The sequence below is a fragment of the Aspergillus pseudodeflectus genome, assembly GCF_044049435.1.
Source record: "Aspergillus pseudodeflectus strain CBS 756.74 chromosome Unknown BJX68scaffold_6, whole genome shotgun sequence".
Lineage (NCBI taxonomy): Eukaryota > Fungi > Ascomycota > Eurotiomycetes > Eurotiales > Aspergillaceae > Aspergillus > Aspergillus pseudodeflectus.
The window spans coordinates 43,828-71,274 of NW_027263782.1; the positions used below are offsets into that span (position 1 = coordinate 43,828).

Consider the following 27,447-nt stretch of genomic DNA (forward strand, 5'->3'; position numbering starts at 1 on the left):
AGGTCTGAGAGGAGGCTGCCGCTACAAACACCGGGATTACGGATTATGGAGTCTGGATCCACATTGGATCTGGCCTGATTATACTTCAAAAACCAGCTTCTGTCATCTGGACAAGAGACCAGCAAGAGGATGGAGACTGATTGAAGAGGCCTCGGTTTCTTCCCATGGCATCGTCAACTTTCAACTTTCAACTTTCAACAGGTCTTTAGTTTCGCCAGCAAGCGTCGTTAACCATCACACTTGAGGATATAATAGAGCGAGTTATTCTTTTGCCGTCCCTGATACGGTCTCTTCTCCGTGGTGGATGCTCGACGGAGTATTTCATCAATTAATTTGGAGAGGGCAAGGTCATTCGCCAATTCACCAGTATATTGGTCCAGTCATAGTAACCATGTAGAAGGCTGCAGCACCCGCTGCAGTCGTACTGGCTGACCAAGGGCATTTTTATTAAAGTGTTAAGACAAGAAGCGATGCATTAATCCTTGAAGGGCCATCCAGCATTCTCGAGAATCGACAGATCGTTGGAAGCAAAGCCACTGCAGTCCTCCGTTGGCGATTTGACACTAGTACTGGTTTGGAAAGGCAGACTATTCCGGATCCGGAGTAGTCGAGTAGTCGATCGACGCGTTGTTATCGCCAAAACAAAGCAACGCGAAGTCGAGGAGAACGTCAACAATTTGAACCACTCTTGGATACTCACTGAGCTTACAAACGGACTACTCGTTTGGCCTACCCATCAGCAAAGCCGCTTGTTTTATTGAAGCATTCAAATATTGTTCATTGACACGCGCATCTTGGTTACGCCAATTCGTTCTGGCGACATTTACATGCAACAGAAGAGCAGCTACGGCTGAACCGACACCATGCCTAGACCAGCAACAAAACGCAATCGCTTGACGGCAAAGAAATCGGACAACTCGAAATCGACCCAGGCGCATGAATTATCGCGAAACAACGCTCTATCCCGAGATATCTCCCGCTCACCACGGAACGATGCGGTCGGTGGTTCACGAATGGCGCAAAGCGCTGACCCGTCCGAAATTATACGCCAGTTGAGGAATCAGACCCCTATCGGAAAATCACACGAATTCGCAATTGGATCCTCGCCAGCAACGGAACAGGGAGCTACCGGAAGCCGGCCGCCTACACGGGCTAGGGGTTATTCCTCCACCCTCTCTATCGCTGGGCGCAAAGGCGACGCGAACTCCAGGGTGCCAGGAACTCCTGCCTTTGAAAGCTCCATATTGAGCAATTTCAGACGACGGCCCCGACAAGCGAGTATTCTCCACATGATGCAGGATGAGGAGGGGTCTTCAGATTTCGACGACGACGATTTCCTGGGCGGCCTGAGCCCAGAGGATGAATCTACGCCACTGAATATATCGAGGGGCAAGTCACTTGTACTTAGGCCCGCTGAGTCCTCCCCCGTGAAGTCGCCATTGCCATCTAGTGGTAAATCATCAAAACGGAAACGATCGATTGAGGCTGAAGCTCCGCCGTCGCCTTTGGCTATAGCGAGCAGCGCCTCGGGCTCGCCAGCTTCATATTCGGAAATCCCAGAGAGAGAAGCTCCTGTTAACGCAGCTCCCTCTTTCGGGTCTCCAGCAGCTTTCAGCGAAACATTGGCGCCGCCCGTCAGCAGCCCTGTCCCAGGCCTCACCCATGACATGTCCACGCCAGTATCAGATCGAACACTGTCTCGGACAGTAAAGTCTCGAAATTCCAAAAAGCTCCAGGCACCCCACGAGGAAACTTCAATACCAACAGCAGCACTTCAAAATAAGCTCTTGCCTCGGAGACGCCAGCGAAAAACTGCACGTACGGGCGCATCCGGCTTCGAAGTTGTTAGTGATTCGGATGAGGACCTCACACAGGCCGATGAAGACGAGGATGAATTGAGCTTTCTCCCTTTACGAAGACGATCCCAGACTCGGCGAAAGTCGGCCAGTAAAGCGAAGCCAAGATCGGGTGGAAAGAAACTTGGGGCCACCAAGCAATATGGTGCTAGCGTTCGTGAAGAAGCAAATATTGACAAGGAGAATGAGCCAGCAGAGATGTCATCACCCTTATCATCTGCACTGGATTCCGACGCATTCGACTCCGATTTCCTCCTCGAGCAGGAAGCTCCAGTCAAGAATTACCTGAGCGAAGAGTTGAGACTACAAGCTCTCAAGTTCGCCGAAGTGGACAAATGGCAGATGGAATTTGAAGATGTCATCACCGTTCAGGACAACGGGGAATTCAGATAGGAAATCGGGTGGTGATATTGTCTGTGTATTTAAGCGAATCGATTCTTGAAGTCTTTCATTCCGGTGTTTCCTGAACAGCGCGGATCGGTAAGCTCTGAGCTTCTGTTGCAGCGGGGCCTGTCAAATCTAAGATAATGTGCCCCGCTATCAATGAAACCCCGCCAGCTTGCCGACGAGAACCGATGGCCGTTGTAACATTTATTGGCAAGACATAAAATCGGTACCTTGTCCGCCAACAGTTCCCCGTTCGCATCTTTTCTACATATCAAGCAGAAGCCATGACTTCTCTAGACGCTATCCTCGCTACTAAATACCCCGCCAAAGCTCATGCTCGCCGCGTTGCCGATGGGCTAAAGGCCCTCGGACATAGTGGGGGCGCCATCTACCTGGAAGCACAGAAAACTCGTCTGATCGAGGACAATGACGAGCCGGTGCCCTTTAGGTGGGTGATTTTATTGCAGGCGCCACAAGAGGATTCCTAACACGCCAATGTCCACAGGCAGCGTCGTCCTTTCTTCTACCTCTCTGGTTGTTTACTTCCGGACTCCGCTTTGGCGTACGACATTGATGCTGATCAATTGACACTCTTTATCCCCCCAATCAGCCCAGACGATGTGATCTGGTCCGGTCTGCCACTGTCGCCAGCTGAAGCTCTCGAGCGATACGACGTCGATAAAGTGCTCGAGACCACCGAAGTCAACGCAACGTTGAAGGCCATTGCCGAGTCGAAGGGCAATAAGAGCACCGCGTTTGCTATTGCAGAGCAAGTTTCCGACGGGACAGAATTCCGCAGCTTCTCCGAAGCCAACTTCAAGGTATTGAAGGGCGTTATTGAAAATGCCCGCGTCGTCAAGGACAGCTACGAGGTCGCTCTACTCCGCAAGGCAAACGACATCTCCGCCAAGGGCCACATCGCAGCTATCAAGGCTTCGAAGACAGCCACCAACGAGCGCGAGATCGAAGGTGCGTTTATCGCGACCTGCATCGCCAATGGAGCCCGTGAACAATCCTACCATCCTATTGTCGCGTGCGGCAAAAACGGAGCCACTCTCCATTATGGCAAGAACGACGAGGATCTGATCGACCCGGCCACCCAGCGAAAGAAGGATAACGTCCTTATCGACGCTGGTGGAGAATATCGCACCTATTGCGCGGACATCACGCGCGTGTTTCCTCTGAATGGAAAGTTCCTGCCGGAAACGCGCCAAATCTACGATATCGTCCTGCAGATGCAGCTAGAGTGTATCGATATGCTCAAGGAGGGCGTTCAATGGGAAGACGTCCACGCCTATGCGCACCGCGTTGCAATCAAGGGTTTGCTCAAGCTCGGGATCCTGCGGGGCTCGGAGGACGAATTGTTTGACAAGCGAGTCAGTGTAGCCTTCTTCCCCCACGGTCTGGGTCATTACCTTGGAATGGACACCCATGACACTGGTGGTAACCCGAACTATGCGGATACCGATACCATGTTCAGATACCTTCGCGTGAGGGGCCGTCTACCTGCGGGTTCGGTCATTACGGTTGAGCCTGGTGTAAGTTTCTCCTGCACGCCATCTGTCTCGAATATCCTCTGGCTAACTAAGCTGTATAGATTTACTTTTGCCGTTTTATCATCGAGCCGTTCCTTAAGAATCCCGATCTGCGAAAGTATATCGATGTGGATACTTTGGAGCGGTACTGGGCTGTCGGTGGAGTTCGCATTGAGGATAACATCCACATCACCAAAGACGGCCATGATAACCTGACCACGGCGCCAAAGACCGTTGAAGAGGTGGAAGCTCTGGCTGCGTAGATATAGTATCGATAGAGCTGGAAATTATAACCGTCACTCACCGTGGGCTTCGCGGATATCTATAATTGCGATGGCTCCGAACGAACATGCTGGATTCGGTGCTATTACCTCCTTTTCTTTTCTTTTCTTTTCTTTTCGACTCATTTAATCCTTCTGGTCCTAAACAATACACGAAAATCGACGGCGCCAATCAGTTATAATGGGGCATTGAAGGCGCGCTCCGTATGTCAATGCGACAGGGGCAGTGACGTCTACAACGGCAATGTGACAATAGTAATGAGAAGGGAAAGTATTGCGCACTAGTAGTAACAGTTCCCCGTTCTGACTTGCTCAGATATATCCGGTATGTTTACAGCCCACTGCGAAGTCGCTTCCTTCCACTTCCCTTGATTCCAGATTCTACTTCGGCGCGATCAGCGGCGCGCTTCTCCCTTTGGTCCAGCACAACACTGAGGACATCAAAGCAGAATTGCGGAACGTCGAGACACAGCTTCTTGAAGTCCTCTTCCGCCTCGTGGCGCAGGACGTGGCTGCGCATACCCCAGAAGTTGGACACGGGTTTGCGGATTGTAACATCGTCATCAGCTGTGTTGGCATAGACGTAGCGAGCGTACGCCAGCTCGCCACGGGATGTGCTGTTGATGCGATGGATCTTGGAGTGAGCGAGCGACTTGAGCGCAGGGATGCCCAGCTTCCCTGCTAGGGTGTATACGCGCGCGTGTTTGAGGAGCTGCTCGCCGCTGTCGTCGGCACCCTCGGGAGCGTCTGTTTGCGAGGGGGAGTAGTCGCGAGTGTATTGGTACTGTAAGAAGTACCCAAACGCCTCTACGTCGTCTTCAGGGAGTTCGATCCGGCGCTATCCAGTCGCTGTGATGAGCACAGGCTTCATTGAGACAGGGAGTACAGTTGCTTACAGGACCATCACCGAATGCCTTGACTTGTTCGGCTAACAGGGGCGATTCCAGGAGCAGACTTTGGTGAGCAGTCATGGCCGTCTTCTGGTCGCCTGTCCCGGCGATAAGTTCCACAATCGGTGATGTCAGAAAACTATGGAGTGGAGCGATGAGTATTTTGTCCATATTGAATAGGCAATCGAAGAGCGTAATGGTTAAGGAACTAACTAAAAGGTGCCAGCTTACTCTACGAAGTGAAAGACTGCTGGTCGTGGCTCTTGAGCTGGCTGCGACTCTGTCTCTGCTGGTTGCGCATCGGATAAGGCACCATCTTGTGTTTGTTCTGTCTGTTCATTTCCAGCGCTAGGTGCCGGGGTCATCTCAGTATCGGCCGGGGTCTGCGGGTTCTCTCCACCAGAGAGCTGGACTTGAGGGGTTGAATTCATATTCGACTGTTATGCGAAAAACAAAGCGAAGGATCAATGCGATTTAACGAGTGATGACTGCATGGGGTTAATTGATGGTGGTCTCAAAGCTGAGGTAGGTTCAACTATCTTCAGATGCGATAAATGAGAGCAATTGATGTAAATATGTTTTGCGGGCGTGAGATTGAACTGCCCCAAGTTATGGCCGCCTCAACAGCTAAAGGAAAAGCTCCTGGTTGCTGGAGCAGTCGTGCACGTGATATTGTTGCGATCTACCCCTGCCAAGATCGGCCGGGACCATCGGCCTGGACTATCAACATCGAATCTGAATCTAGTCGTCAGCATGGCTTCAATTCTTACTGTGATGTGAGCCACTTATCTGGGGTGGGGGGTGGGGGGAGGGTAGTCTAGCCTCTACTCCATGTGTGTGTGGAAAACGGAGAACATGATTGTAAAACTATTCAAACAGTCCAAAATAATGCAATGCGATGGTGAAGTGTCTTAGGGGAATTCGTGCAAAGTATATATCTCTTCTAATCATAAGTCTTTCACATGATCTATCATGTCACGGAAATTGATGAGATTGCATAGATATCCAGAGTGAGTCAGGAAGCGAGTACATACCTGACGCGATACCATATGCCAGAGTATGATGTAGCGAAATGAATATAGATTCAGAATAATGCATAATGGCTCAAGAACCATGGGGTCAAGAACGTCATATCGAAGAGGCGCGGCTAAGCACGGAACGCAGAGCCTCAGGCAGCGCACGGACCCACCCGTCAAATACAACGTTGTACGTAACGGCATGTACAAATTCCTCACAATAAGAGAAATTGAGCAATCTCCATATGTTCCGATTGCCTCTGAGTTTCTTCAGGCGATTTGGGTTGACTTGGACGCCCATATATAGCACATTTAACAAGGCTCAATCCTGCAGACGCAGCATGGCGACGCTTATCAATACCCCCAGGGACCCCAACACCCTGAGCAACTACAACAACTTCCGCTGCACTCATACAGAGGCTAACTTCGAGATTCTCTTTGAACAAAAGAGACTCGTTGGGAATGTTGTCCACAAGCTGAAGTCAACAACCAACGCTGAATCCAAGGAAATTCTCCTAGACTCAAGCCATGTGTCCATAGACGAGGTTCAGGTCAATGGCAACCCCGCAGAATGGGAGCTGCTTCCTCCGTTCGGCCCGCTGGGCACTGCGCTGAAGATCAAGCTCGACCAACCGGTACAGCTTGATGAGCTGGTTGATGTAAAGGTACGTTGTCCATGCGACATTGCTCCCCTTCGAATCGATAAGCTGACTGGGCTTTCAGATCTCTGTTCAAACAACCGAGAAATGTACGGCGCTCCAATGGTTGACCAAAGCACAAACGTCAACAAAGAAGCATCCATATATGTGTAAGTTGGACCCGATCTGACCAGCATAACCGTTTGTAGAAGAAGGATGCCAATCGTAGCTCAGTTTCTCAGTGCCAGGCTATTCATGCGCGGTCCATCTTCCCGTGCCAGGACACTCCCGATGTGAAGGCCACTTTTGATTTCAACATTACTTCTCCCCTGCCTGTCATTGCTAGCGGGCTGCCAGTCCGGACCTCACCTAGTGCTACTCAAACCGGCGCAAAGCTCTATCAATTTCAACAAAAAGTCCCCATTCCGAGCTATCTGTTTGCTCTCGCGAGTGGGTAAGCTATCACCTCCTGTCAATCCAGAACTATCTAACAGAACCAGTGACATTGATGAAGCTCCAATTGGTCCCCGAAGCAGGGTTGCCACAAGCCCCGACAAGCTGCGAGAGTGTCAGTGGGAACTCGAAGCTGACACCGAGAGGTTTATTGAAACGATAGAGGTCTGTCCATGAAATTATCCATCTCTACAACCTTTTGCTAACCTGCATATAGAAAATCATCTATGACTATGCCTGGGGTGAATACAATGTTCTGGTCCTTCCTCCTAGTTTCCCCTACGGAGGTGAGTCACGGACTGGCATTCGGTCCTTGACGATGCACATGCTCAACTCAAATTGGCAGGGATGGAAAATCCGACGTACACATACTGTACACCAAGCATTATATCAAAGGTCAGTGGCTGTCTGTTCAACGCAATGAGCTTGACTAAATAATAATACCAGGATCGACAAAATGTCGACGTGATTGCACATGAGCTTGCACATAGCTGGAGTGGCAACTTGGTCACTAGTGCCTCATGGGAGCACTTCTGGCTCAACGAAGGTTGGACTGTGTATCTTGAGAGACGGGTAAGTTTGGGAGCAATTGACATTGTTTACGCTTATGCTTCAATATAGCTGATATTCTGCCAGATACTGGCCGCGATGTGAGTATTCCTTTCTATGACTCCCGGATTGCACTCCTGCTAACCACTTTGCTTGCAGCCATGGCGAAAAGTACCGCCATTTCTCTGCTATCATTGGCTGGAAGGCCCTCAGAGATTCCGTGGAGCGGTATGGCGAGGACCATGAATTTACCAGATTGGTGCCTACTCTCAAAGGCCAGGACCCAGATGACGCATTTTCCTCTATCCCATATGAGAAAGGGTTCACTTTCCTCTTCTTCTTAGAGAAGCTTGTCGGAAAGGAGAAATTCGACCAGTTTATTCCTCACGTAAGTCGCCAAAGTGCCCGAGGATGAAGATATTCCGCTAATGCGCCATTAGTACTTCACCAAGTTTAAGGGAAAATCACTGGACTCATATGAGTTCAAGTCTACGATCCTAGAGTTTTTCTCGTCTGACGCTGAAGCTTCTAAGCTTTTGCAGGAGCTAGACTGGGACGGCTGGTTTTACCGACCCGGACTGCCTCCGAAGCCGGAATTTGACACCTCTCTGGCAGATATTGTATATGAACTGGCCCATAAGTGGAAATCTCAGTCATTTCAGCCTCATTTGGACGATATCAAGGGCTTGACAGCAAACCAGATTGTGGTCTTCTTGGAGCAAGTCCTGCTTTTCGAACAGCCACTGACAGCCGACCAGTCCAAGCTGATGGGTGAGGTCTACGGTTTCGCCAAGAGCGAAAACATTGAGGTTGCCAATCTGTATCTTCAGGTCGGCCTCAAGGCGGGCGACAAGAGTGTGATTGAACCAACAACGGAGCTTCTGGGAAGGATCGGAAGAATGAAATTCGTGCGACCTTTGTAAGGATACTCTTCACTTCAAGCGAGCCGCCTATGGGAGAACTAACAAAGTAACCTAGGTTCCGCACACTGCAAAAGGTTGATCGTCAAGCGGCGGTCGAGACATTTGAGAGAAACAAGGACTTCTATCATCCAATTTGCCGGGCTATGGTTGAGAAGGATCTCTTTGGCTCCAAGAGCGCATAGTAGTCTCCTCGCTCTGCCGGGATAGCGAGGTCCTGGACGATATTAGGTAAAACCGCAAGCACCCCAAATTGTTTTGGTGAACCCTAGAGACGCCAGCCATGGCAGAAGTAACATATATGATACTTTTGGGTATTTTTCATCGTTCCAGTATAATCGTACAATAGCAAACAAAAAGATAGCCACCTTTTCCTGGCATGTAGCATTCATCGCCCGCCTCTCACGAGCTGTTTGTCTGCTTCAGAGGGCGAAAATATGAAAGACTTTTTGTTTCCTGATGCTAGCTTCATAATCAGCTCTCCCTCATCCAGCTTAGCCAATTCCGAAGTCACCCGGCGCATATAGGCGACAACTCGCGCCACTTTTGCCCAATCTATCTCCTTCCCATCCGGGCCGTTGTAGCTAGCTTTCCACAGGTTTCTCCAAATAGCAGCGCCAAGCACGGCATCACCCTTGATGAGACCCTCGTCATATGCAGCCAGCACACCACGCCACTGGATAAAAAGGTCCTTTAAAAACTTATTCCGGATCGAGCGGCTCGTCAAGCCGTGCAGCACATCCATGCGGTTCTCGGCGTTGTGCGAGAAGTGGTCAATGAGATGACGCGAGTACGTTTGAAAACTCTCACGGGATGGCAAAGCCCGTAGTCGCACCGTCAAAAGGTACATGTGTAAAAAGGTAATCTGAGACCATGTTGAGAAGGTCGGCATGAGTCCGAGTTCTAGAAGGTTGAGAAGCAAGGTTAGAGATGATCGAACGATCTTTCTACAACATCAAGTGGGTTGCCAGTTAGGTTACCCAGAGGAAGACAAACCTTTATACCACCAGCTTTCACCGACACCAATATGCTCGCCGTCCCCCGTCTTGGGGATCTCGGCACCCTTCTCTTGCAATTGCGGGATCTTGTAATCTCCCTGGATGTTGCAAGCTTCGAATAGCTTCTGGGTCATTCCGTAAGCAACGTAGGTTTCACCAATAGAGCCAGGTCCTGTTCGGGAAAATAGGGACGCAGAGCGGCTGCCCCTGGCATTTGCACTGGAGATTGGCGCGGGTGTTCGAGGTCGGAGGTGGGTGGTCTGAAGCTCGGATGTGGAGGATCGCGGGTTACTTAGGGATGCATATAGTGAGCGCTGGGCATTTGTGAGGTAAGTTAATGGTCGGTAGGATGATTGGGACTGTGCAGCACGGTCAATTAGATTTGCTAAAAGGAGCGATTGGCTTTTTATTTCTTGAGGTTATCATTGATGGATTCGACGAGCGCCACGGAGGAGTTGGACCGCAATACCTGAAGTCTAGCACATTGCTGGCTGAGCCCCCTCGGCCAAAGGCTATTGAGTTGTCTAGAAGGCATTTTAGAACCCTTCCTAGATCGACTGCAAGTGCTTGAGCTTAGAATTGGATGAAGCTTTCACGAAAAAAGGATGATCATGTCGAGTGTTTGCATTGTTTGTTCGCCCATCACCATCACGCTCGTGGTAATTGGTGGACTCGCCTAGTTCGAGCTACGGAGTATACAGCTACATGGTTACCTCTCAACAGCTGAAAGATTCATTCACGAGGCGAGACGTGATCGCGGAAGCACGTGAGAGTTGAGGTGCCTCCTAGAAGTGGTCTGCAATCGGCGAATAGTCGTGTAGTTCTGCGTACCTCCTCTTGGTGGAATGCGGGCGATTGGCATGCATCGAATGTGCCGAGGAGTGGGAATTGGACTGTCGCAAACCTGGTGCTTGATATGGCTGGACCGAGGCCTTCAGGTGAGGCTCGTCTGGGACGATGTTGACTCACTGAGTGGACACTTCGCCAAAGCTACGTCAACACGGGTGTTCTTGAGGCGTAGAAAGGTCTCTAGTCATTGCATTATTGAGCAAGCGAGACTCGCTCTAGTCGCTTCTCAACAACAGGGAGAAGGTCAGAGAGCCTATTAGGATCCCTCATAATGGCGGGAATATCATCCCTCGCATACGCGAGGTCCTTTAAGAGGGTGTCAGCTGCTGCTCAGAGTTTGGTGCCATGCCTTGACCCACCTGTCTCACAGCCTCATAGTCACACTCTCTGGACTGATATTCTCTGATGACTTCCGACGTCTCAAAGTCGACATAGACCCTGGTGTCTCGAAGCCGTAAGAGAACGTTATCCAGTCGCATGAAGAATCTCGACAGGAGAAGAAGCCTGCCTGGCATGACACGGATTTTGCAGGACAGCATAGTAATGCCATTGTCGGCAAGTTCATCCTCGTATAAAATTACCTCATCGAAGAACAGGATCGGATCGGGGCGCTTCAGCAGCTCGATTGGAATGGGGGTAGAGGTTTCTTCGAAGTCACGGCCCTGAAGAGATATGATGCTTCCCTTGTAGTCTGTACTGTATGACCAGTCAAAGGGCTTGACGACATCTTTGATACCTTCGTGAGTTGCTTCTCTGTCAAACCATGCGCTGTCAGTATCGCTTCGCTAGCCTTGATGTTTTGGGAGAGCGCAAGTTTACCTGCTTTTCTGCCACTCCCTTGAATACGCTACCTTCAGCATAGATTCGCCTGTTTTATCAACACGGTCCAGAGCATCGAAAGCATTAAAGTTGATCCCCCATCCACTCTTCTCGTGCTCGATCGCAACGAAATTATCGCCGAATATCATCTCCGGTGGAGCGATACCAAGTTTTTTGGTCATGGCCTCGATGGGATCAGCCTTGAGTATTGGCAACTTCTGAGTTGATATTTTGAAGCCTTTCACGGTAATAGAATCAGGCCTCTGTGAGGTCGGAGAAACAGCTGCTGTGCTCCCCGCAATGGGAATGGGAGCTGCGCGGTTATGAGACGTCATGACTTTGAAAGTGCCGAAACCCTGAAGCAATATTCCAGAGCGTTGCAGTCTTATTGGGGTTCTAACAGTCTGACTACTAAATCGCTCCTTGCAGCTTAAGAGCAGGACCGCCGTCGTCTGCGGAGGACGAATCCAGTATCTACCCCGCGGTGGCCGGAGAAAGAGCTGGTCCGAGGCGTTGCTGTGGTGACAGACCTAGGGCCTGGATGCCATAAACACCCGATCGGCCTTCTTGAATCTTTATTCCTCTTCTCTTCGACAATCCGGCAACCTCGACAACTACAATTCGAGTCTTACTTCTACTTGAGCTTTCAGCGATGCTTGCGTAGGACATATTCACTTATAATCCTTCCCGTCCGACTCGCTCCTCCATTGTCCCAGAACTCACTCATCCGATCCGCACCCATGGCGACCAAGACCTTGGAGGCTCGCTTCGAGCACCTCTCTGTGAAGGACGATACTGCGAGTGGAAATAAGAATGGCTACTCTAAGCATAAGGTATCGCGGCTACAAATCGCGTGTGTCAGGAGCCCCTGCTGATGCCTTTTCTCAGAGCTCTCTTTCAACTGCTGTGTCCCTATCAGGTCTTGGGGTCACGGGCCAGCTAACTAGCGGCGCCAATCGGTCAAATCTGCTCAAGCTGGCCTTGCAGAACACAAACGACAATAAGGTCAACGCTAGGAATGCTCTCCATTCACCGGGGAAAGGCACCCAGAACCCGTCCTCGCTCCGCAACCTAGATGAGAATGGAGAAGAGCGACAGCTTCACGAGCAGCAAGCACCCAAAGCGCTGCACCTTGGAATGTTCGAGATCGGAAAGCCTCTAGGAAAGGGTAAATTTGGTCGGGTATATCTCGCTAAGGAGCGTTCGTCCGGTTTTGTATGTGCGCTCAAAGTCCTGCACAAGTCCGAGCTGCAGCAAGGTGGTGTGCAGAAGCAAGTCAGACGGGAGATCGAGATCCAAAGCAACCTCCGCCACCCGAATGTCCTCAGGCTCTATGGCCACTTCCAGGACAGCAAGCGAATCTTTCTAATCTTAGAATTCGCCGGTCGAGGAGAGCTGTACAAGCACCTGCGAAAGGAGCACCGGTTCCCCGAGTGGAAGGCTGCTCAGTACATTGCGCAGATGACTTCTGCGCTGAAATATCTGCACAAGAAACACGTCATGCATCGTGATATAAAACCAGAGAATATCTTGGTCGGAATCCATGGAGAGATCAAGATCAGCGATTTTGGCTGGAGTGTCCATGCTCCCAACAACCGACGACAGACCATGTGTGGAACGCTCGACTACTTGCCTCCAGAGATGCTCAAGCCTGGCTCGCAGGACAATTTCTACAATGAAAAGGTCGACTTGTGGAGTCTTGGTGTTTTGACCTACGAATTTCTTGTCGGCGAAGCGCCGTTCGAGGATACCCCCGTCATGACGCAGAGGAGGATCGCCAAAGGGGACATGTCGGTCCCTTCATTTGTGAGCCCCGAGGCTAAAGACCTGATCAAGAGGGTACGTTAGCATACCTGTTGCAGTTTATCATTCATGTACTGACCTCTCTGCCTAGCTGCTCGTGCTCGACCCCGAGAAGCGGATCACCCTCGATGAGATCCAGAAGCATCCCTGGATCTTGAAACACTGCGCCAAGGATGATCGAGTCATTAAACGGAGTTCCGGTTCGTCAAAGGAAGGCAAAGCCTAACGTGCATCTCTATACATAGCCAGGGGTTTTGGTGTTACGTCTTTGGGTTCAACCTGCTTTATGGAGTTCAGTTGAGGAGTCGAACTGGTGTTTATTTGTTTATTAGCCATAAGTCTTTTTCTTTTTCAGAATACGCCGCTTGGGATACAGAATCTGGCATGATATCAGCGTCCCGCATATGATACATTATAGTACAATGAACAGTCCTTCTACGCCCCACTTGCAAAACGCAAAAGAAATAGGAAAAAAAGTTTATCGAGAGGGGAAGAGACTCTTATCGATAGATTTCGTCAAACGGCCGCGTGTCTCTAAAGCAGCTGTCCCAGACTTCATTGACAACCCTTTCAGCGTGTGCTTTGTCTTGGCACCCTGGTCGAGCTTGTACTGACAGGATGGCCCTTCGTCGGACACATTCTTGGTGTTGCTGCGTAAGTTTCCACTGTCCCCGTCGAAAGAATTCGCGTGCCCATCGACATTCTCCACTAAGTGAGCTTGCTCGAATCTGCTGGTTGTTAGTATCCCGAAGGAAGCGGCATATGATACTTTCTTACCTCCGAGCAGGCCGCATGTCTGAGGTTATCGTTCCAGTTGACCTTGAACCTTAAGTGATCGTAGGCATGGACCATTTCGTGTGCCAAAGTATCCTCCAGATGTCCTTGATCCTTCATTTCATTCGCACAGAGTAGAATTCCGTATTCCGGATCAAAGCCTCCTGCTTTTCTATTCGTGCACCGACGGCAGTATATATTATGGCCCGATAAATCGCCTCCCAGTTGTCGAATATTGTCACTCAGGTAACGGATGACGGGGCCTTGAAGGAAGCATATTAGCCAGCCTGCTGGGGCGATTGGCGACGGGAGAGGGCTGCGAACTCACTGTACTGGAATAGGTAATCTCTCTGGGTTTCACAGCGCTTGCAATCTTCCATTTCGTTCCGGAGATCCCGCGCAACGCGAAATTGCTCCTTTCCTTCATCGGTCATCCTCCCCATGAGGATGGCGAAGATGTTGCGCCAATGCGTGAAGGTATCATCTCCTGGTTGGAAGCCCGTGTCGGCCTTGTTTTCTGGCGTTGGCGTCGAGCCTGAAGGCGGTTGAGAATCAGACATGTTTTTTCTTCGATAACAAGGAAGTATAGGGTTCCGAACCTGAGCAATTGATCTTCAGGTCAAACAGCGGATTTGCGAGCTCTCCGCATTTTAGCTTGGCGGTGTCCCACGGCAGAAAGAAAAACATATGGTCCGCATTCGGAATGACTCAACTTGATATAGGATAGGAATCTTGGATAAAGAAGATCTCAAATCTTGATGGTGCTCTATGGCGCGAAATACAATTTTCACTTGAATGCTCTCGAAATCTGCACTCACAATGGCTTCCGAGCGCCTTACCATCGTCATCAAATTAGGTGCGGGGATAACGCTCTTCTACTCTGGCACGGGATACTGACAGTTCTTCGCGCAGGCACGAGCTCAATAGTCGACGAGAATACGCATGAGCCCATACTATCAATACTCACCCTTATCGTGGAAACTGCTGCTAAACTCCACCGCGATGGTCATAATGTCGTCTTGGTTTCTTCAGGTGCTGTCGGCGTGGGGTTGCGGAGGATGGATGTCGATGAGAGGCCGAAACATCTCCCTCGTATACAGGTATGCGCGTCGTTCGAGGTGCCCAAGATATACGACTAATTGCTTCTAGGCGCTGGCTGCTGTTGGCCAGTGTCGGCTCATGAGCCTATGGGATGGACTGTTCTCACATCTTCGACTTCCGGTGGCCCAAATACTATTGACTCGAAATGATATCGCGGATGTAAGTTCATTTCATTGAACTTGTTGTGGCACTCTCTAACAGCGACAAGCGAACGCAATATCTCAATGCGCAAAACACATTCTCACAACTGTTCGACATGGGAGTAATCCCCATTGTGAATGAAAACGACACACTGGCCGTCTCGGTATGTCGCCTTTCTGGGAATGCAGCGCAGGGTATCAAGCTAACTGGATCTGCTAAGGAAATCAAATTCGGCGACAATGATACGTTGTCAGCTATCACCGCAGCAATGGTCAAGGCCGACTATCTCTTCCTGATGACTGATGTTGACTGCCTATACACTGCAAACCCACGTACCAACCCTGATGCAAAGCCAATTGAGGTAGTCTCGGACATATCGTCTCTGGAAGCAGATGTCTCATCTGCTGGTTCCTCTCTAGGGACTGGTGGTATGAGTACAAAAATCACGGCTGCCAGACTAGGAACTAGCGCTGGCGTAACGACAATAATCACGAAAAGCTCGAAGCCAGGGAACATCCATGAGATCGTGAGATATCTTCAAGAATTGAAGCGAACAACTTCCACCGATGCTGCAGATACAGTGACCAACCCGCAGGCACTAACCCCGCCCCTCCATACTCGCTTCCTTCGATCCGAATCGCCGATCCACTCACGTTCGTTTTGGCTTCTTCATGGATTAACACCTCATGGTACGATATACATTGATCAGGGCGCTTACACTGCGCTTTTGAAGAAAGCAAGTCTTCTACCAGCAGGCGTGGTGGAAGTGGATGGTCACTTTGGCCAGCAAGAAGCGGTCCGATTAGTTGTCGTGGAGAGATTATCTCCGGATGCCCTCAACGGGGACTTCCTACACCATGGGCAGGAGCCGAAAGAAGTGGGGCGTGCCCTAGTGAACTATGGCAGCCTAGAAATAGCCCGGATCAAAGGTCACCGGAGTACCCATATACACTCATTGCTTGGGTATGCGGATAGCGAATATGTTGCTCTTCGAGAGAACATCTCGTTCTTTGAAAATGACGAACCAACACGACGATAGACGCGGCCGATATCTATATCACGTCCTATCATGAAAGATGATTGACATTTACTCATAAAAGCGAATGATACCTCCTCCCTACATAGAATCTTATCTCCTTTCAATTGTTTGTGGTATATTTACCTGATTGTACATAGAAGTCAATTTTGGCATCAGATTGGAAAAAAGGACCTGGAGCGCTTGACGAATACAAACAGACACCAGGGCTTGCCGGTTTCAACCCTAGCCTCTTGCCTTTCAGATGAAGTATACTTGACTCATCGGCCACACACTGACCATTTTCACGTCTAGATGAGTTGAACTCGTTCTGATATGAATCATCACCTCCATTTTGTGAGGACCGTGACCTCAATAACAAGCTAAGGGTGTGGCGCAGGAGCAGCCTAGGGCAATCCTCAGTCATAACATACTTCGAAATCCAGGAACAAAACTGGCAGGTGAAACAACGGGGAATATCCGCTACTTACCGTATTCTCTATCATAGTCACCGACACCGTCTCCGAAGCAGTAAGGGTCGTTTCAACAGTCCCCGGCTTCAGATATGCCGTGGCAATCGTGTACGGACTCGCTGGGAACTGAGGCATTGGCGAGGTCGTTGGTATGGCAGTCCCGGGCTTCTTAGCCATAGGCGCATATCTCGTTGGACCAGTCTGTAGTGGGTAGGGAACTGTGTATGGGTCCACGGCGAGTTTTCGTTTCTGGAGGCCCAGGTCTTCCGTTTCGCTGTTTTTCGTCCTCGGGTCGAGGTTGGTGGGGATAGTGCCGGGGGCTTTCCAGGATGCTGTCACGGCATCTTCTGTTTTGAGATCGGAGATTGCTAGTACAGTCGAGGTCAGAACGAGGATGAGGGCTGTAAATGATTGGGCTAATCGCATAGTGAAGATGTGGTATAGTTCGGATAGTTCAAAATAAACAATCAAAGTGGGAAGGGCTTTGGACAGGGAACGGAACATGAAGACGAAAAGAGTGTATGACAGACCAAACCATTGGCTTTGTTTGTTATGAAACCATGATTTTCATTCTCTATGCAAGTTTACCCTTCAATCACCCCTTCGCAACTGGCATGCTTTGAGGCGTGTTGTGGCCTCAGGAATACGGCATCTAAGCTACAAGGCAGCAGGGCACCAATGAGCTCGCCGAGGTGGCGTGATCAGGTATCGCTGGGGAAGAAGCTCCACCATAGGGCTTCCCGATATCAGGTCCGGGATTTGAACAGCGTTGGGCTATTTAGTTAGTTGTTCAACAATGACTAACTGATGACTGGAAGTTAATATATTTTTTCATTTCCCAATATTACGAGCTTACCGTCGCCCTACCGTCTTCACTGTTGTGCATCACCCAAGATGGCCGGTCGCAGCAATTGGGAACTATTCGAAGCAGTAGCTACGAAGCTGCTCGAGGGTAGTCCTCTAGGTATCGCCATCGCGGTGATCATCACGTTTGGAGTCCCCATCCTGCTACATTTTCTTTTCTATCGAGCAGTGGCATCTCCGCCATCCAGTAATTTCCTCCTTCTCGGTCCTAGCGGGGCAGGTAAAACTGCTCTTTTGACCCTGGTATGTTACGCCTTTTCCCAATTCTCAATTCAAGGAATGCCGGAGTCTCGGGAGATGATACTGATAACTCACTCGAACAGCTCGAAGCGAAATCATCATTCTCTGCGACCCCGAAGACCCAGCCCACGCATACATCCCAGACCTCCACCTTCGCTACAATCCGCCTTCCCGTCTCCGTGCCTATTGCGTCCAACAAATACCGCTCCGTCAATGACCCTTCCCTCAAAGAAGGCCACCGCAATCCCATCAAATACCGTGTTCGAGACACGCCCGGCCATGGCAAGCTGCGAGGATCCCAAGGTCTCTCCGAGCTCATCTCAATGTCGGAATCAAAAGAGACCAAGTCGAAGCTCCGCGGCGTCCTCTTCATGGTCGATACCGCGGCGATACCGGAAACCGAAGCCCTGAGAGATGCGGCTTCGTACCTCTACGACGTGCTTTTGATCCTTCAGCGGCGAGCCCTGAAACGGGGCAAGTCCTCGTTGAAAGCTGCGGCTGAGATACCCGTGCTTATTGCGGCGAATAAGCAAGACCTCTTCACAGCCCTCCCGCCTGGATCTGTGCGTGAGAAGCTAGCAGCGGAGATTGATCGCATCCGCAAGTCGAAGAGCAAGGGGCTTATGGATGCTAGCGCTGATTCTGGGGATGGTGATGGGGAGGATGATATTCTAGGTAGCTATGATGTTAAGGATACCTTTAATTTCAAGAGTTTCGAGGAAGAGATTGGTGTGAGTGTTGAGGTTGCTGGTGGAGCTGTAAAGGGCGACGAGGGCGATGCGGTTGGCGCTGGTGTGCGGAGATGGGAAGAATGGATCGGTCAATGTCTGTGAGACCTGAATTATTGGATCCGAGCTTCTTTACTGTGGTAGTTATGAAATCTATAGAGAACGGCTTCGCAGTACTTGTCTATCTTGAGCGCATCGCACCAAACCAGTTTTACTCAGTAAGGAAGAGATATAATCCATTAACATTATTTCCAATTGCCAGATAATAACACACCAATAACTCCGCCCTTTTGCACTTCTGGTGTTGAACCCCATATTTCTGTCTATTACTATGCCAGCAAATTATGATGATGAATCGTGGTAATCAATAATGATGCTGCGGCTCCTGCAAAGAAACCCCCTCGAGAGGTATACTGCCATGAGACACGAAAGCAACACAGCATCTAGCACCAAGCCTATTGCGACCCGCCATTCTTGCTATGTTGGAGCATCCAGGTGAGGAGATCGACCTTTGTGATGACGGCCACAGGTCTCAAAGTCTCAGTCTCATCTCGGTCAGTGACGATAGCAGCACTGTTCCACTCGAAGAAGCGGTTGAGCACACTGAGCGGAGTATCTCGAGTAATCTCGACGAATTTACGATTCTTAATCTGCGGCTTTGGGACATGCGGCCCATTTTGATCGGGCTTCAAGCTTGCAAGGCCCATGTCGCGAGGGTCAGTGACGACTTCGGCAATTGTGCGGAAGTCAAACATAACGTCTGCGACGGGGCTCTTTCCAGTTGCGCGGTTATGCGTTAACCGGCTGAGGACGTTTCCTAGCGTGACTAGACCCACGAGCTTCTTGCCAGAGGGTGCGAGGACAGGAAGTTGGTCAAATCCTCTGTCACGCATAATTTCAATGGCGGTTTCGCAGGGAATATTTGAATGGACGGTAGTGACGGGTTTTAATCTGAGCGAGCTGACGGTGTGACCCGCAAAGGCGTCGCCTTGTCCATTGGACTGCTTAGTAGTGGATGGTAGTGTGATTTCACTTGGGACAGATGGTAGGAGGTCGTTTGCTGCAAGCCAATCATCATCGGCGAACTGTACCAACAGTTAGTGTTATATACAGGATATTTAGGTATAGGAAGCCTTGCCTTTGTGAGGTAGCTCCTGATACTGTCCGGCAGAACCACAACGACGACGTCATCTTTGCCGAAGTTGTATTCCTTGGCTGCCTGGACCAATGCTGATATAGCACTTCCACTGCTTCCGCCAACGAGGAGACCTTCTTCAGCGATCAATCGGCGAGAATATTGGAATGATTCCTTATCGGCTGTTTTGTACCACTTGTCGACAGCATGTTGATCCAGCACTCGAGGAATAAAATCATACCCGATACCTTCGACTTTGTAGGGCTCGTTGGCGTGCTCTTCGTTCAAGGATACTGGTAGGGCTAGAATGGAGCCTTGAGGATCGGCGGCAATAACTTGAATGTCGGGATTGTGTTTCTTGAGACCACGGGAAAGCCCGGTGATTGTTCCACCAGTTCCTGCACCCGCAACGATTGCCTTGATGTTGCCTTTCGTTTGAGTCCAGATTTCTTCGGCGGTACCGAGTTCATGAGCCAGTGGGTTGTTCTCATTGCCATACTGGTCAAGGATGTGCGCATTGGGAAGCTCTTTCTCGAGACGCTTGGCAACGCCAATGTGAGATTCAGGCGAATCGTAAGCGGCTTCGTTAGGCGTACGGATAATGGTCGCGTTGAGAGCACGTAGAACAGACACCTTCTCAGCGGACATCTTCTCCGGAAGAGTGATAATGGTCTTGTATCCTGGAGTTCAAATAGTCAGCCGAGACCACAATGCAACAATTAGAGCTGACACGAACCCTTGACGGCTGCGACCAGAGCCAAGCCGATACCACTAGAATTAAGAGTTGTTTTAGAGTGTACGTTCGGCAGAAGGGCTTCAGGATCTGGTTGTCTTACGTATTGCCGCTGGTAGGTTCGATCAGAGTGTCGCCAGGTTTGATACGCCCCGAGCGTTCGGCCTCCTCAATCATGCGCAGAGCTATCCGATCTTTGACACTGCCACCTGCATTAAAATATTCTAATTTCGCATATACCGTAGCTTCAATCCCAAGGCTCTGTGGTAACCTGTTCAACCTCACAAGAGGCGTGTTCCCAATGTGCTGGGTTATGGTATCGAGAGCCACTGGAGGGAGGGCTGGCGTGGTTTTGGAAGACATTGTGGGCGAAGTCTGCAAATGACAGACGTTTGAATATCGCGAAAGGTACACTCAGTCAAAAAGAAGCACATTGAGGTTCCAAAGGCTTGCGAGGAATGAAGAAAAAGTTCGATGACCTGACGGAAACAAAGATGCCCCTCCTCCGACAATAGCCGCCGCCACTTTCGCAATTCTGCGACCATCTGATGTCGACCTGACTAGTCCCAATCCGGAATCATGTATCTTTCCTCGGGGCCTAGGGCCCTAGTAGGCCAACTCTTGGGTTCGGACATCTTACTTCGAGTACGATGTATGTTTGTTTGAACCGGCAGATGCACTAAAGAGACACCTCATCATGAAGAAGTAGATCCATGAGGGTCTCGACGAGAAGCACCCTTACACCCTTATAAATCCAAACTGGATCGCGAAGGCTATTCATGATCAAATTTGCCCACCTGAATCCTCGACGCCAACAGTAGAGACTGGCAACACTCAACAGACCAGGGTATCGCCCGATATTACTAGACTGATCTTCCCACCAAAGCTGGAACCAAACGAAAAGACGCTGATATCAGATGCCTGGTTTGGCTGGCTACCAGTCTCTCCACTCCACCTTGTCATCCCCTTGCCCCCTCGAATTGTCAGGAAACCAACAATTCTTGAAAACGAAGAGAGTCAATGCCAGAAACCGCAGGGACGCATTCAGCTTTCCTTTAGCTATGACTAGAGGTCAAGACTTGATGATGTCAGATGCCGACACGAAGATTCTTGAATCAGCTTTTTCCAGCGCGCACAGCTATGGATCATGAGAGGCAAGGGGCTGCAAGCCCACCGGCGGTCTTTCTCACGACACAAAGTGTTTTATCCACGTCGCGATCGTTGAATGAAAACACGGATACGGAAAATTGGGAGAATTGAAGTCAGGCTTTCTGAAGCATCTAGAAGACGATTCCTCAACCATCTGACAGGAGAGATTGAGGACTGGACATCATTGTTCCGAACCGAGTCCACATCCCCAAAGTATTTGTGGCTGTGCTTAATAGTGGTGGAGTATCTCCTCTGTCCTCCCTAGCAATCCAAAAAAAGGGTCAATCACTAACCTTGAAAAAGCAAAAAGCAAACAGGAGGCGAGTCAGCGCGAAAAGCAGGGCATCAATTGGGTCACAGGCCTTGGCCACCATGCTGTGTGTTGAGTGATGCATCATGCAACGTGTATGCTGCGACTTTCTGTTCTATGATTCAAAGTGTTGCAAGGGTCTGCGGATACCTCGACCTCATGGAGATGATGATGGAATCCCCATTTCACGAGCTGGTTCTAGCCACTGAACACGTTGCTTCGACGGCCGAGCCTTGACAAGTTGAGCCAAGTGGTTTCAAGCCCCGTCTGCCAAGGCTTCCAAGACGCCCATCAATGTCTTGAATAGTCAGTAGCTTTGGGCCAGTATTTGTGACCATTAATTTCTCGATGACAACAGAGGCGCCAATTGGTGAAATTTCAGGATGGCCCTTATTTCTGCTAACCTCTTGCACTGAGCTTGTGTCAAGATTCAGTTTAGTTCTGAGCGATTTCTGTCTGCATGCCACTTGTGCCCACTGCCAGCTCACCGTTGGGACGGGACTCAAGGGCCAATATCCTCCTTCTTAAGAGATCGTCCCCGGACTTCCTTTTTCTTGGTACCCATGTCACTGTCTGCGAGTTTCACCACCGCCGCAGCGCTCACTCTTCAATATTCTCCCTCTCACCAGGGCTGACCGACACATTACCTGCTATGTTAATGCTCGCCTAGTTGGTATTTATAGCATAGATCAGAGATTCGCTTCCTTTTGTGACACCCTGCATCGTTGAGCTTCAGCCGCCTCTTAATCAGCCCCAGGCCGCTGCTATATAAGCTTCGTCTCTTCACCTTCGCCTTCTTTCTCGCCATGGCACACCCAGAAAGTCGACCCTCGTCATACCAGGAAGGAAACGAAAGCTTATTGATGTCGAACCTCAGCCGCCCAGCCGGCCCAGCCGACAATGGCTTTATGCTGCCTACACACAATGAGGAGAAAGGTCGAGACCCGCACCGGAGTTTTTTTCGAGTTCACACTGCTGGGCAGAGTGGGCGCAATGGCATCCATCCCCTTCTGTTCCTGCAGGTGTGCTTCAGGAGCACTTGCACCCTGTCAATGATAGTCAATATCTTGTGGCCGTTTGTTCCTGCTGCCGTCGCTATTCACTTCGCTCGACCAGACCTCCACGTTTGGGTGTTTGCCCTCAATTATATCGCAATGGTGCCATCTGCAAATTTACTCGGCTTTGCTGGCGGCGAGCTTGCTAAGAAGCTGCCGAAGGTACGTATGCCTACACTGTATCCTCGAATTTCTCATTTTAACCTGCTTAGGTATTTGGCGTCCTCTTAGAAACGACCCTCAGCTCGGTTGTTGAGATTGTGCTCTTCATGGTGCTGATCCACAATGACCAAAATGGTAGCTTGATCCCCGTCATCCAGGCTGCCATTCTGGGATCGATATTAGCGAATCTTCTCCTTTGCTTGGGTCTATGCTTCTTCTTCGGTGGACTCGGCCGCGAGGACCAGGTCTTCCACGAGGCTGTTAGTGAAGTCGGCTCTGGTTTGTTGCTGGTTGCAGGCTTCGGCCTGCTGATTCCCAGCGCCTTCTACGCGGCTCTTAATAGTAGCAGCTCGAATACAACAGCTACACTTGAAGAGATTACTCGTTCCGCCTTGAAAATCAGCCGTGCTACCGCCATTATTTTGCTCGCTGCCTTTCTCATGTACGTCAATCTGGCCTTCTTTTTCGAATGGACCTCCTGATTTGTGTCTTAGGTATCTGTTTTACAACCTTCACAGCCACCACACGATATTCGATGAAATCCTCGAAATAGACGAGAATCGAGACGAGGATCGTGAAAAGGAGAAGAAGCGGGCTAAGCTTACACTTACTGAGTGTCTGATCGCTATTGCTATATCCCTTACCTTTGTCTGTATGTCAGCCGTCTTCCTGGTCCACGAAATTGAGCATATTGTCCACGAACAAGGCGTGTCCGATAACTTTATGGGTCTTATCCTCGTTCCTGTGGTTGAAAAGGCTGCAGAGCACTTGACAGCGATTGACGAAGCTTGGTGAGTGCTGAATGAATTTTTCTTCTGCGTATCGCGAGGTCGGCTGACTGTGGCTCTCTCTTATTCAGGGACAACCAAATCAACTTCGCCTTGTTCCACTGCCTTGCGCCGTCAATCCAAACTGCTTTGCTTAATGCACCTCTTGCAGTCATTGTAGGCTGGTGTTTATCAAAGGATGTCAGTTTGAACTTTGAGATCTTCATGATCGTGGTCGTCGTGCTGTCAATCCTCGTGGTGGGAAACTTTCTCCGAGACGGCAGGTCAAATTACCTTGAAGGTGGTCTTTGCGTTTTGATATACATCATCATTGCAGTTACCACATGGTATTACCCACAGGTCGGGGGCCACGGGACTGAAACTGGCGCTGAAGCCGAAGTGGCAGCAGCTCATCGGCTATAGCTTACTACGATGTCGGTTTGAGCTTGAATCGGCTGCATTCGGTCGGGTGTTTATTTAATTAACTTTCAGAACCTAAGGATATACAGATAACAAGATTTTAATATATTCAATTCGTATTCTGATCATCATCTACAAGCTACTAAGTCTTTTGATGAAAGCGAGTGCTTGTAAAAGCATGAGCAACTTCGTCCCCAGTTTGTCTTAGCATCCACATATAATAAGCACTACTTATTAGAGTTATCAGACGCGGACTCCAGTCATTTCTCCGCAAAGTATGGCTTCGTGCCTTCTAAGGTATCTAAGCTGTGTTTGGCTCATCCAATACTCTTGCCACGATCGCCAAGCCTGGTGTTGTCGGTAAAGACCCAATTTCGACTCCGGTAGCCGCAGACCCATAACAACAATGCCAACAAATCCAACCCAGGCTGTTATATCCGCATTCAAAGATCGGAATATAATTTCCGGTCGCGATGAAATCGCAACAGCCTTCCAGGACGATCCCGAGACTGTGAAGCATACAAAATGGGTGCAAGAACATCTGACCCCGGATACACTTCTGTCACAGGAGGAGCTGACCTTGTACGATTTACCAACCCACACGATGAGCTGGCTATTTGAGTATTATCAGTTCTAACTTTGCGTCATTTGTAGGTACGCGAAACTGAAAGACTCGGGTTCCTTGACTGCCATCATCTCCCACAATGACATCGATTCGACGCGACCCCTCCTAGACGAAGACCTTCAAGAAGCTATCGAGGCGCTGAAAACTGCCACCGCCGAGATAGAGAGACAGACGGATATCCTGAAGACTCAGCACGACATTCTGAGTCGACAATTGAAGCGCGAGGACGAATGCCAAGTTCGACAACGCAGAGAGGTGGAAAGGTTACGGCAGAAACATGACGCAGGGAGACAGAATACGGTGGCTGCGGTAATGAATTTTTATTCTCGCAGAAACTGGGAATTATACTGAGAGTTGTGTACAGTCAAACGACTTGGCCCGTGAGTTGGAGGTCGGCTTGAAGAATGAATCGGAGAAATCAACAATGGACGGAAAGAAGATACTTTCCGTGCTGACGATGCGGCTAAAAGAGGACGACAAGCTACTTTCAGACCTAGAGAGGCTTGCAACGGGGGTAAAGGCTTCGGAAGATGATGCCACTATCATGAAACGAACGTCGGAGCTGAGCGCAATACTCGCCCAATATGTAGCTGAAGAGATTTATTGCCGACTGGATCGATTGTACTTGGAAACAGTATCTGGGGGTAAAGTGGCCGTGGGTGCTTCTGCGTACACAGAAACAGAAGCCATAGCCGGGCTAGAGGAGGAGCTGGACTCGCTGTATCCCGAGATTGATATCCTGACTGAAATGTCCACAAAACAACAATTTGTCGAGCCTATTCTGCGGGAGCTCCAGAACTACCACGGCCAACTGCGGATTGCCTCCCATGAGAAGCTTGATAATGTGAGTCACATTCCTGCCTTGTCTGCCCTGTCATTAACATGTCTGGCTAGATACTTGGATTGATCGCGCATATGACGACATCTGCGGACGGCCTGATCACAAGCTTGCAAGATCGCGAGTCCTTCTGTGCCGCTTTTGAGGCATTTTCATCTACGTATCGATCCGAATTAGGGGATCAGATACTAGAGACGACTACTTCAAGACGGGACACCATGAGGAGATTTTCTACGCTACCAACACTCACGACTACTCAGCCTGGCAAGCAATCTGGTCCATTTCCCGAGTCTGAGGTTCTAAGTGGGCTCCTGCGCCGCACAGGTCTGTCATCTGAGGCTGTTTTTCATGCCGAAGAAGTCGAGGGGGGGGCACGGACAATACTGCAAGAAAGACAGCATATGCTTGATGGGCTGCGTCATTATGGCATTGCCAGTGATTCGCCACTCGCGGCTGAGCTACTTCCTACGGACCGGGCAATTCAACTTCTTTCTTCTTCGTTGAAGGCGGACTCGCTATTCACTGCCTCGCTGTCAGGTCTGGAGCACGAAAAGAGCCTGACAGGGCTCGAGTCCGACCTAAGCCGTATCCAGAAAGGGATGGAGAGACTAAACCAGGATGTTGTCTATCAACGGGATAAAACTCGAGAAAAGTTTTTGGAGAGGTGGGGGTAGCGCGCTACATTCCCGGGTCAGCGCTGGACCATAGCGACAGATGAGCTCTGCCTCTACGTTTTTTCATGGCACTACAGTGATAATCTACGAAAGCATTTGGGGAAACAGCATGATCTTCGTAATAGCAACAACAAGCCACATCTGTTATTCGCCAGAGTTGACTGTGGCTGGTGCTATATTACGGGTCTTGTCAGGCCTGAGTATTAATAACTGGGCATGGGCAACCAATTTCAACACCAGGCCTCGAGACTTGCTATCAGTGCACTCTTTGGGAGCCACGGTGGCAAATGACTTTCTCGTCTCGTGGGGTGCTAAGCTGCGGCTCTTGACTCCAGCATCTCTCTCTGGTATATCCCTGCAGTAGCGGAACGAGGCCACTAATGCATAGAACGAAAGAGCGTATTTAGACAGAGCCAATAGTCCTGTTTCCCAACTTCCCGAAGTATCATCAAGTCTAACATGATACCCTTAATATTGGAGTTGGACGCCTATAATAGTTTTTGGTTGCCAAAAAGCATCCAACGCTACTCGACACAGCCACCAACGTTGCCGCCACAGCCCTGACGAGAGCACGAGATCCAATCACCCAGCAACAACACGCGCATTTCTTCAGCCATTTCGACTACAGCAGACACTAACCATTACATGCGTTCTAATCTAGTCCTGCATCCAAGGATCTTGAAGCGTCGGATCGTCCCGCCCGCTTGTCGACTTTTGCCTCCGGCCCCATCGTGCATCCTGCAGCGACCCTTCCTTGATTTAAGCCATTTTGAACCACCCCTTAACTTGAATCACTTCGTTTAGAGGAAGAAGTATAGTAATAATAGCTTATCATCCTCGACACTCACATCACACAACCATAGACCCATCTCCGTTGTGATGTCATTGTCACCTGCTCTTTGTTCCTCGCGGCGCTTCCGAAACCTGCCCGGCTGACTCGAGGTCATTACGTAGATTAGAAGCACTCTTAACGATCTAATGACCGGCATATTGTCGCAATGATAGCTTCAATCCTTGCAATTCTGACCGGAACATCGTAGATGCAAAAAGATCCCCGTAGACTTGGGAACATACCAGCTGAACTTGGTGGGCTGTGTGAGGGGAAGGATGGATTTAGGGCTTTTTTCCCAACATTTACGATGAATGACGACTCTTACTTGCTAACCAGTCTACCCTTCACATCTTCAGCCTTGTCTCTTGTAGTACAGTCGTGCAGTCTAGGCTGCAATGGTCGTGGAGTGAAGTTAGG

At 49.9% G+C, this 27,447-nt stretch overlaps 13 protein-coding genes across 13 annotated transcripts; 7 read left to right on the plus strand and 6 right to left on the minus strand.

Annotated features, from left to right (window-relative positions):
• Positions 1 to 661: 661 nt before the first annotated feature.
• On the plus strand, positions 662 to 2,388 carry BJX68DRAFT_175803 (uncharacterized protein). Its single transcript, XM_071037127.1, has one exon. It carries the CDS (start codon positions 864 to 866, stop codon positions 2,247 to 2,249), a length of 1,386 nt encoding a protein of 461 aa, XP_070902923.1. The 5' UTR covers positions 662 to 863; the 3' UTR covers positions 2,250 to 2,388.
• BJX68DRAFT_175810 (aminopeptidase P family protein) lies at positions 2,377 to 4,277 on the plus strand. Its single transcript, XM_071037128.1, has 3 exons — positions 2,377 to 2,691; positions 2,749 to 3,781; positions 3,841 to 4,277. Exons 1-3 carry the CDS (start codon positions 2,528 to 2,530, stop codon positions 4,039 to 4,041), a joined length of 1,398 nt encoding a protein of 465 aa, XP_070902924.1. The 5' UTR covers positions 2,377 to 2,527; the 3' UTR covers positions 4,042 to 4,277.
• A 1-nt stretch (position 4,278) lies between these two features.
• Positions 4,279 to 5,641, minus strand: BJX68DRAFT_175800 (uncharacterized protein). The gene is made up of 3 exons (XM_071037126.1): positions 5,181 to 5,641; positions 4,956 to 5,088; positions 4,279 to 4,897 (listed from the first exon to the last, which is right to left on the minus strand). The coding sequence occupies exons 1-3, from the start codon at positions 5,378 to 5,380 to the stop codon at positions 4,391 to 4,393; spliced, it is 840 nt and encodes a 279-aa protein (XP_070902925.1). The 5' UTR covers positions 5,381 to 5,641; the 3' UTR covers positions 4,279 to 4,390.
• Positions 5,642 to 6,306: 665 nt separating this feature from the next.
• BJX68DRAFT_262961 (bifunctional aminopeptidase/epoxide hydrolase) lies at positions 6,307 to 8,710 on the plus strand (the record flags this gene model as incomplete). The annotated part of the gene is made up of 11 exons (XM_071044566.1): positions 6,307 to 6,630; positions 6,689 to 6,773; positions 6,838 to 7,057; positions 7,104 to 7,221; positions 7,274 to 7,343; positions 7,403 to 7,452; positions 7,504 to 7,629; positions 7,693 to 7,706; positions 7,765 to 7,993; positions 8,046 to 8,524; positions 8,584 to 8,710. 11 exons carry the CDS (start codon positions 6,307 to 6,309, stop codon positions 8,708 to 8,710), a joined length of 1,842 nt encoding a protein of 613 aa, XP_070902926.1.
• Positions 8,711 to 8,913: 203 nt separating this feature from the next.
• On the minus strand, positions 8,914 to 9,657 carry BJX68DRAFT_262962 (uncharacterized protein; the record flags this gene model as incomplete). The annotated part of the gene is made up of 2 exons (XM_071044567.1): positions 8,914 to 9,428; positions 9,522 to 9,657. The coding sequence occupies 2 exons, from the start codon at positions 9,655 to 9,657 to the stop codon at positions 8,914 to 8,916; spliced, it is 651 nt and encodes a 216-aa protein (XP_070902927.1).
• A 419-nt stretch (positions 9,658 to 10,076) lies between these two features.
• Positions 10,077 to 11,640, minus strand: BJX68DRAFT_175846 (TIP41 family protein). The gene is made up of 3 exons (XM_071037129.1): positions 11,192 to 11,640; positions 10,732 to 11,125; positions 10,077 to 10,678 (listed from the first exon to the last, which is right to left on the minus strand). The coding sequence occupies exons 1-3, from the start codon at positions 11,524 to 11,526 to the stop codon at positions 10,565 to 10,567; spliced, it is 843 nt and encodes a 280-aa protein (XP_070902928.1). The 5' UTR covers positions 11,527 to 11,640; the 3' UTR covers positions 10,077 to 10,564.
• Positions 11,641 to 11,757: 117 nt separating this feature from the next.
• On the plus strand, positions 11,758 to 13,416 carry BJX68DRAFT_175873 (aurora family serine/threonine-protein kinase). The gene is made up of 3 exons (XM_071037130.1): positions 11,758 to 12,024; positions 12,080 to 13,030; positions 13,086 to 13,416. The coding sequence occupies exons 1-3, from the start codon at positions 11,932 to 11,934 to the stop codon at positions 13,218 to 13,220; spliced, it is 1,179 nt and encodes a 392-aa protein (XP_070902929.1). The 5' UTR covers positions 11,758 to 11,931; the 3' UTR covers positions 13,221 to 13,416.
• A 78-nt stretch (positions 13,417 to 13,494) lies between these two features.
• Positions 13,495 to 14,328, minus strand: BJX68DRAFT_252968 (mitochondrial inner membrane protease ATP23; the record flags this gene model as incomplete). The annotated part of the gene is made up of 3 exons (XM_071042633.1): positions 13,495 to 13,722; positions 13,772 to 14,031; positions 14,097 to 14,328. The coding sequence occupies 3 exons, from the start codon at positions 14,326 to 14,328 to the stop codon at positions 13,495 to 13,497; spliced, it is 720 nt and encodes a 239-aa protein (XP_070902930.1).
• A 166-nt stretch (positions 14,329 to 14,494) lies between these two features.
• Positions 14,495 to 16,247, plus strand: BJX68DRAFT_175884 (glutamate 5-kinase). The gene is made up of 5 exons (XM_071037131.1): positions 14,495 to 14,624; positions 14,681 to 14,868; positions 14,918 to 15,028; positions 15,078 to 15,173; positions 15,231 to 16,247. The coding sequence occupies exons 1-5, from the start codon at positions 14,564 to 14,566 to the stop codon at positions 16,047 to 16,049; spliced, it is 1,275 nt and encodes a 424-aa protein (XP_070902931.1). The 5' UTR covers positions 14,495 to 14,563; the 3' UTR covers positions 16,050 to 16,247.
• A 161-nt stretch (positions 16,248 to 16,408) lies between these two features.
• On the minus strand, positions 16,409 to 16,924 carry BJX68DRAFT_262967 (putative beta-1,6-glucan biosynthesis protein (Knh1); the record flags this gene model as incomplete). The annotated part of the gene is made up of 2 exons (XM_071044568.1): positions 16,409 to 16,432; positions 16,517 to 16,924. The coding sequence occupies 2 exons, from the start codon at positions 16,922 to 16,924 to the stop codon at positions 16,409 to 16,411; spliced, it is 432 nt and encodes a 143-aa protein (XP_070902932.1).
• A 335-nt stretch (positions 16,925 to 17,259) lies between these two features.
• Positions 17,260 to 18,537, plus strand: BJX68DRAFT_228684 (signal recognition particle receptor subunit beta). Its single transcript, XM_071038900.1, has 2 exons — positions 17,260 to 17,605; positions 17,686 to 18,537. Exons 1-2 carry the CDS (start codon positions 17,393 to 17,395, stop codon positions 18,433 to 18,435), a joined length of 963 nt encoding a protein of 320 aa, XP_070902933.1. The 5' UTR covers positions 17,260 to 17,392; the 3' UTR covers positions 18,436 to 18,537.
• Positions 18,538 to 18,539: 2 nt separating this feature from the next.
• On the minus strand, positions 18,540 to 20,649 carry BJX68DRAFT_228689 (cystathionine beta-synthase CYS4). The gene is made up of 4 exons (XM_071038901.1): positions 20,302 to 20,649; positions 20,202 to 20,236; positions 19,469 to 20,145; positions 18,540 to 19,415 (listed from the first exon to the last, which is right to left on the minus strand). Exons 1-4 carry the CDS (start codon positions 20,559 to 20,561, stop codon positions 18,786 to 18,788), a joined length of 1,602 nt encoding a protein of 533 aa, XP_070902934.1. The 5' UTR covers positions 20,562 to 20,649; the 3' UTR covers positions 18,540 to 18,785.
• Positions 20,650 to 22,811: 2,162 nt separating this feature from the next.
• On the plus strand, positions 22,812 to 26,198 carry BJX68DRAFT_252973 (hydrogen/calcium exchanger domain-containing protein; the record flags this gene model as incomplete). Its single annotated transcript, XM_071042634.1, has 8 exons — positions 22,812 to 22,874; positions 22,925 to 23,316; positions 23,369 to 23,665; positions 23,734 to 24,001; positions 24,489 to 24,643; positions 24,716 to 24,995; positions 25,051 to 25,530; positions 25,581 to 26,198. 8 exons carry the CDS (start codon positions 22,812 to 22,814, stop codon positions 26,196 to 26,198), a joined length of 2,553 nt encoding a protein of 850 aa, XP_070902935.1.
• Positions 26,199 to 27,447: the final 1,249 nt, after the last annotated feature.

Excerpts from the sequence above, each read along its gene's own strand:
- BJX68DRAFT_175803 (XM_071037127.1), top strand. The coding sequence starts at position 864 with ATGCCTAGACCAGCAACAAAACGCAATCGCTTGACGGCAAAGAAATCG.
- BJX68DRAFT_175810 (XM_071037128.1), top strand. The coding sequence starts at position 2,528 with ATGACTTCTCTAGACGCTATCCTCGCTACTAAATACCCCGCCAAAGCT. Across the intron at positions 2,692-2,748 it reads GACGAGCCGGTGCCCTTTAG|GCAGCGTCGTCCTTTCTTCT; the intron begins GTGGGTGATTTT and ends CAATGTCCACAG. Across the intron at positions 3,782-3,840 it reads TCATTACGGTTGAGCCTGGT|ATTTACTTTTGCCGTTTTAT; the intron begins GTAAGTTTCTCC and ends TAAGCTGTATAG.
- BJX68DRAFT_175800 (XM_071037126.1), bottom strand. The coding sequence starts at position 5,380 with ATGAATTCAACCCCTCAAGTCCAGCTCTCTGGTGGAGAGAACCCGCAG. Across the intron at positions 5,089-5,180 it reads GCAGTCTTTCACTTCGTAGA|TTTTCTGACATCACCGATTG; the intron begins GTAAGCTGGCAC and ends TCCACTCCATAG. Across the intron at positions 4,898-4,955 it reads AGGCATTCGGTGATGGTCCT|CGCCGGATCGAACTCCCTGA; the intron begins GTAAGCAACTGT and ends GCGACTGGATAG.
- BJX68DRAFT_175846 (XM_071037129.1), bottom strand. The coding sequence starts at position 11,526 with ATGACGTCTCATAACCGCGCAGCTCCCATTCCCATTGCGGGGAGCACA. Across the intron at positions 11,126-11,191 it reads AGGGAGTGGCAGAAAAGCAG|AGAAGCAACTCACGAAGGTA; the intron begins GTAAACTTGCGC and ends ATGGTTTGACAG. Across the intron at positions 10,679-10,731 it reads ACTATGAGGCTGTGAGACAG|GACCTCGCGTATGCGAGGGA; the intron begins GTGGGTCAAGGC and ends ACCCTCTTAAAG.
- BJX68DRAFT_175873 (XM_071037130.1), top strand. The coding sequence starts at position 11,932 with ATGGCGACCAAGACCTTGGAGGCTCGCTTCGAGCACCTCTCTGTGAAG. Across the intron at positions 12,025-12,079 it reads ATGGCTACTCTAAGCATAAG|AGCTCTCTTTCAACTGCTGT; the intron begins GTATCGCGGCTA and ends GCCTTTTCTCAG. Across the intron at positions 13,031-13,085 it reads CTAAAGACCTGATCAAGAGG|CTGCTCGTGCTCGACCCCGA; the intron begins GTACGTTAGCAT and ends CTCTCTGCCTAG.
- BJX68DRAFT_175884 (XM_071037131.1), top strand. The coding sequence starts at position 14,564 with ATGCTCTCGAAATCTGCACTCACAATGGCTTCCGAGCGCCTTACCATC. Across the intron at positions 14,869-14,917 it reads AACATCTCCCTCGTATACAG|GCGCTGGCTGCTGTTGGCCA; the intron begins GTATGCGCGTCG and ends AATTGCTTCTAG. Across the intron at positions 15,029-15,077 it reads CTCGAAATGATATCGCGGAT|CGAACGCAATATCTCAATGC; the intron begins GTAAGTTCATTT and ends AACAGCGACAAG.
- BJX68DRAFT_228684 (XM_071038900.1), top strand. The coding sequence starts at position 17,393 with ATGGCCGGTCGCAGCAATTGGGAACTATTCGAAGCAGTAGCTACGAAG. Across the intron at positions 17,606-17,685 it reads AAACTGCTCTTTTGACCCTG|CTCGAAGCGAAATCATCATT; the intron begins GTATGTTACGCC and ends TCACTCGAACAG.
- BJX68DRAFT_228689 (XM_071038901.1), bottom strand. The coding sequence starts at position 20,561 with ATGTCTTCCAAAACCACGCCAGCCCTCCCTCCAGTGGCTCTCGATACC. Across the intron at positions 20,146-20,201 it reads TCTGGTCGCAGCCGTCAAGG|GATACAAGACCATTATCACT; the intron begins GTTCGTGTCAGC and ends TTTGAACTCCAG. Across the intron at positions 19,416-19,468 it reads TCAGGAGCTACCTCACAAAG|TTCGCCGATGATGATTGGCT; the intron begins GCAAGGCTTCCT and ends CTGTTGGTACAG.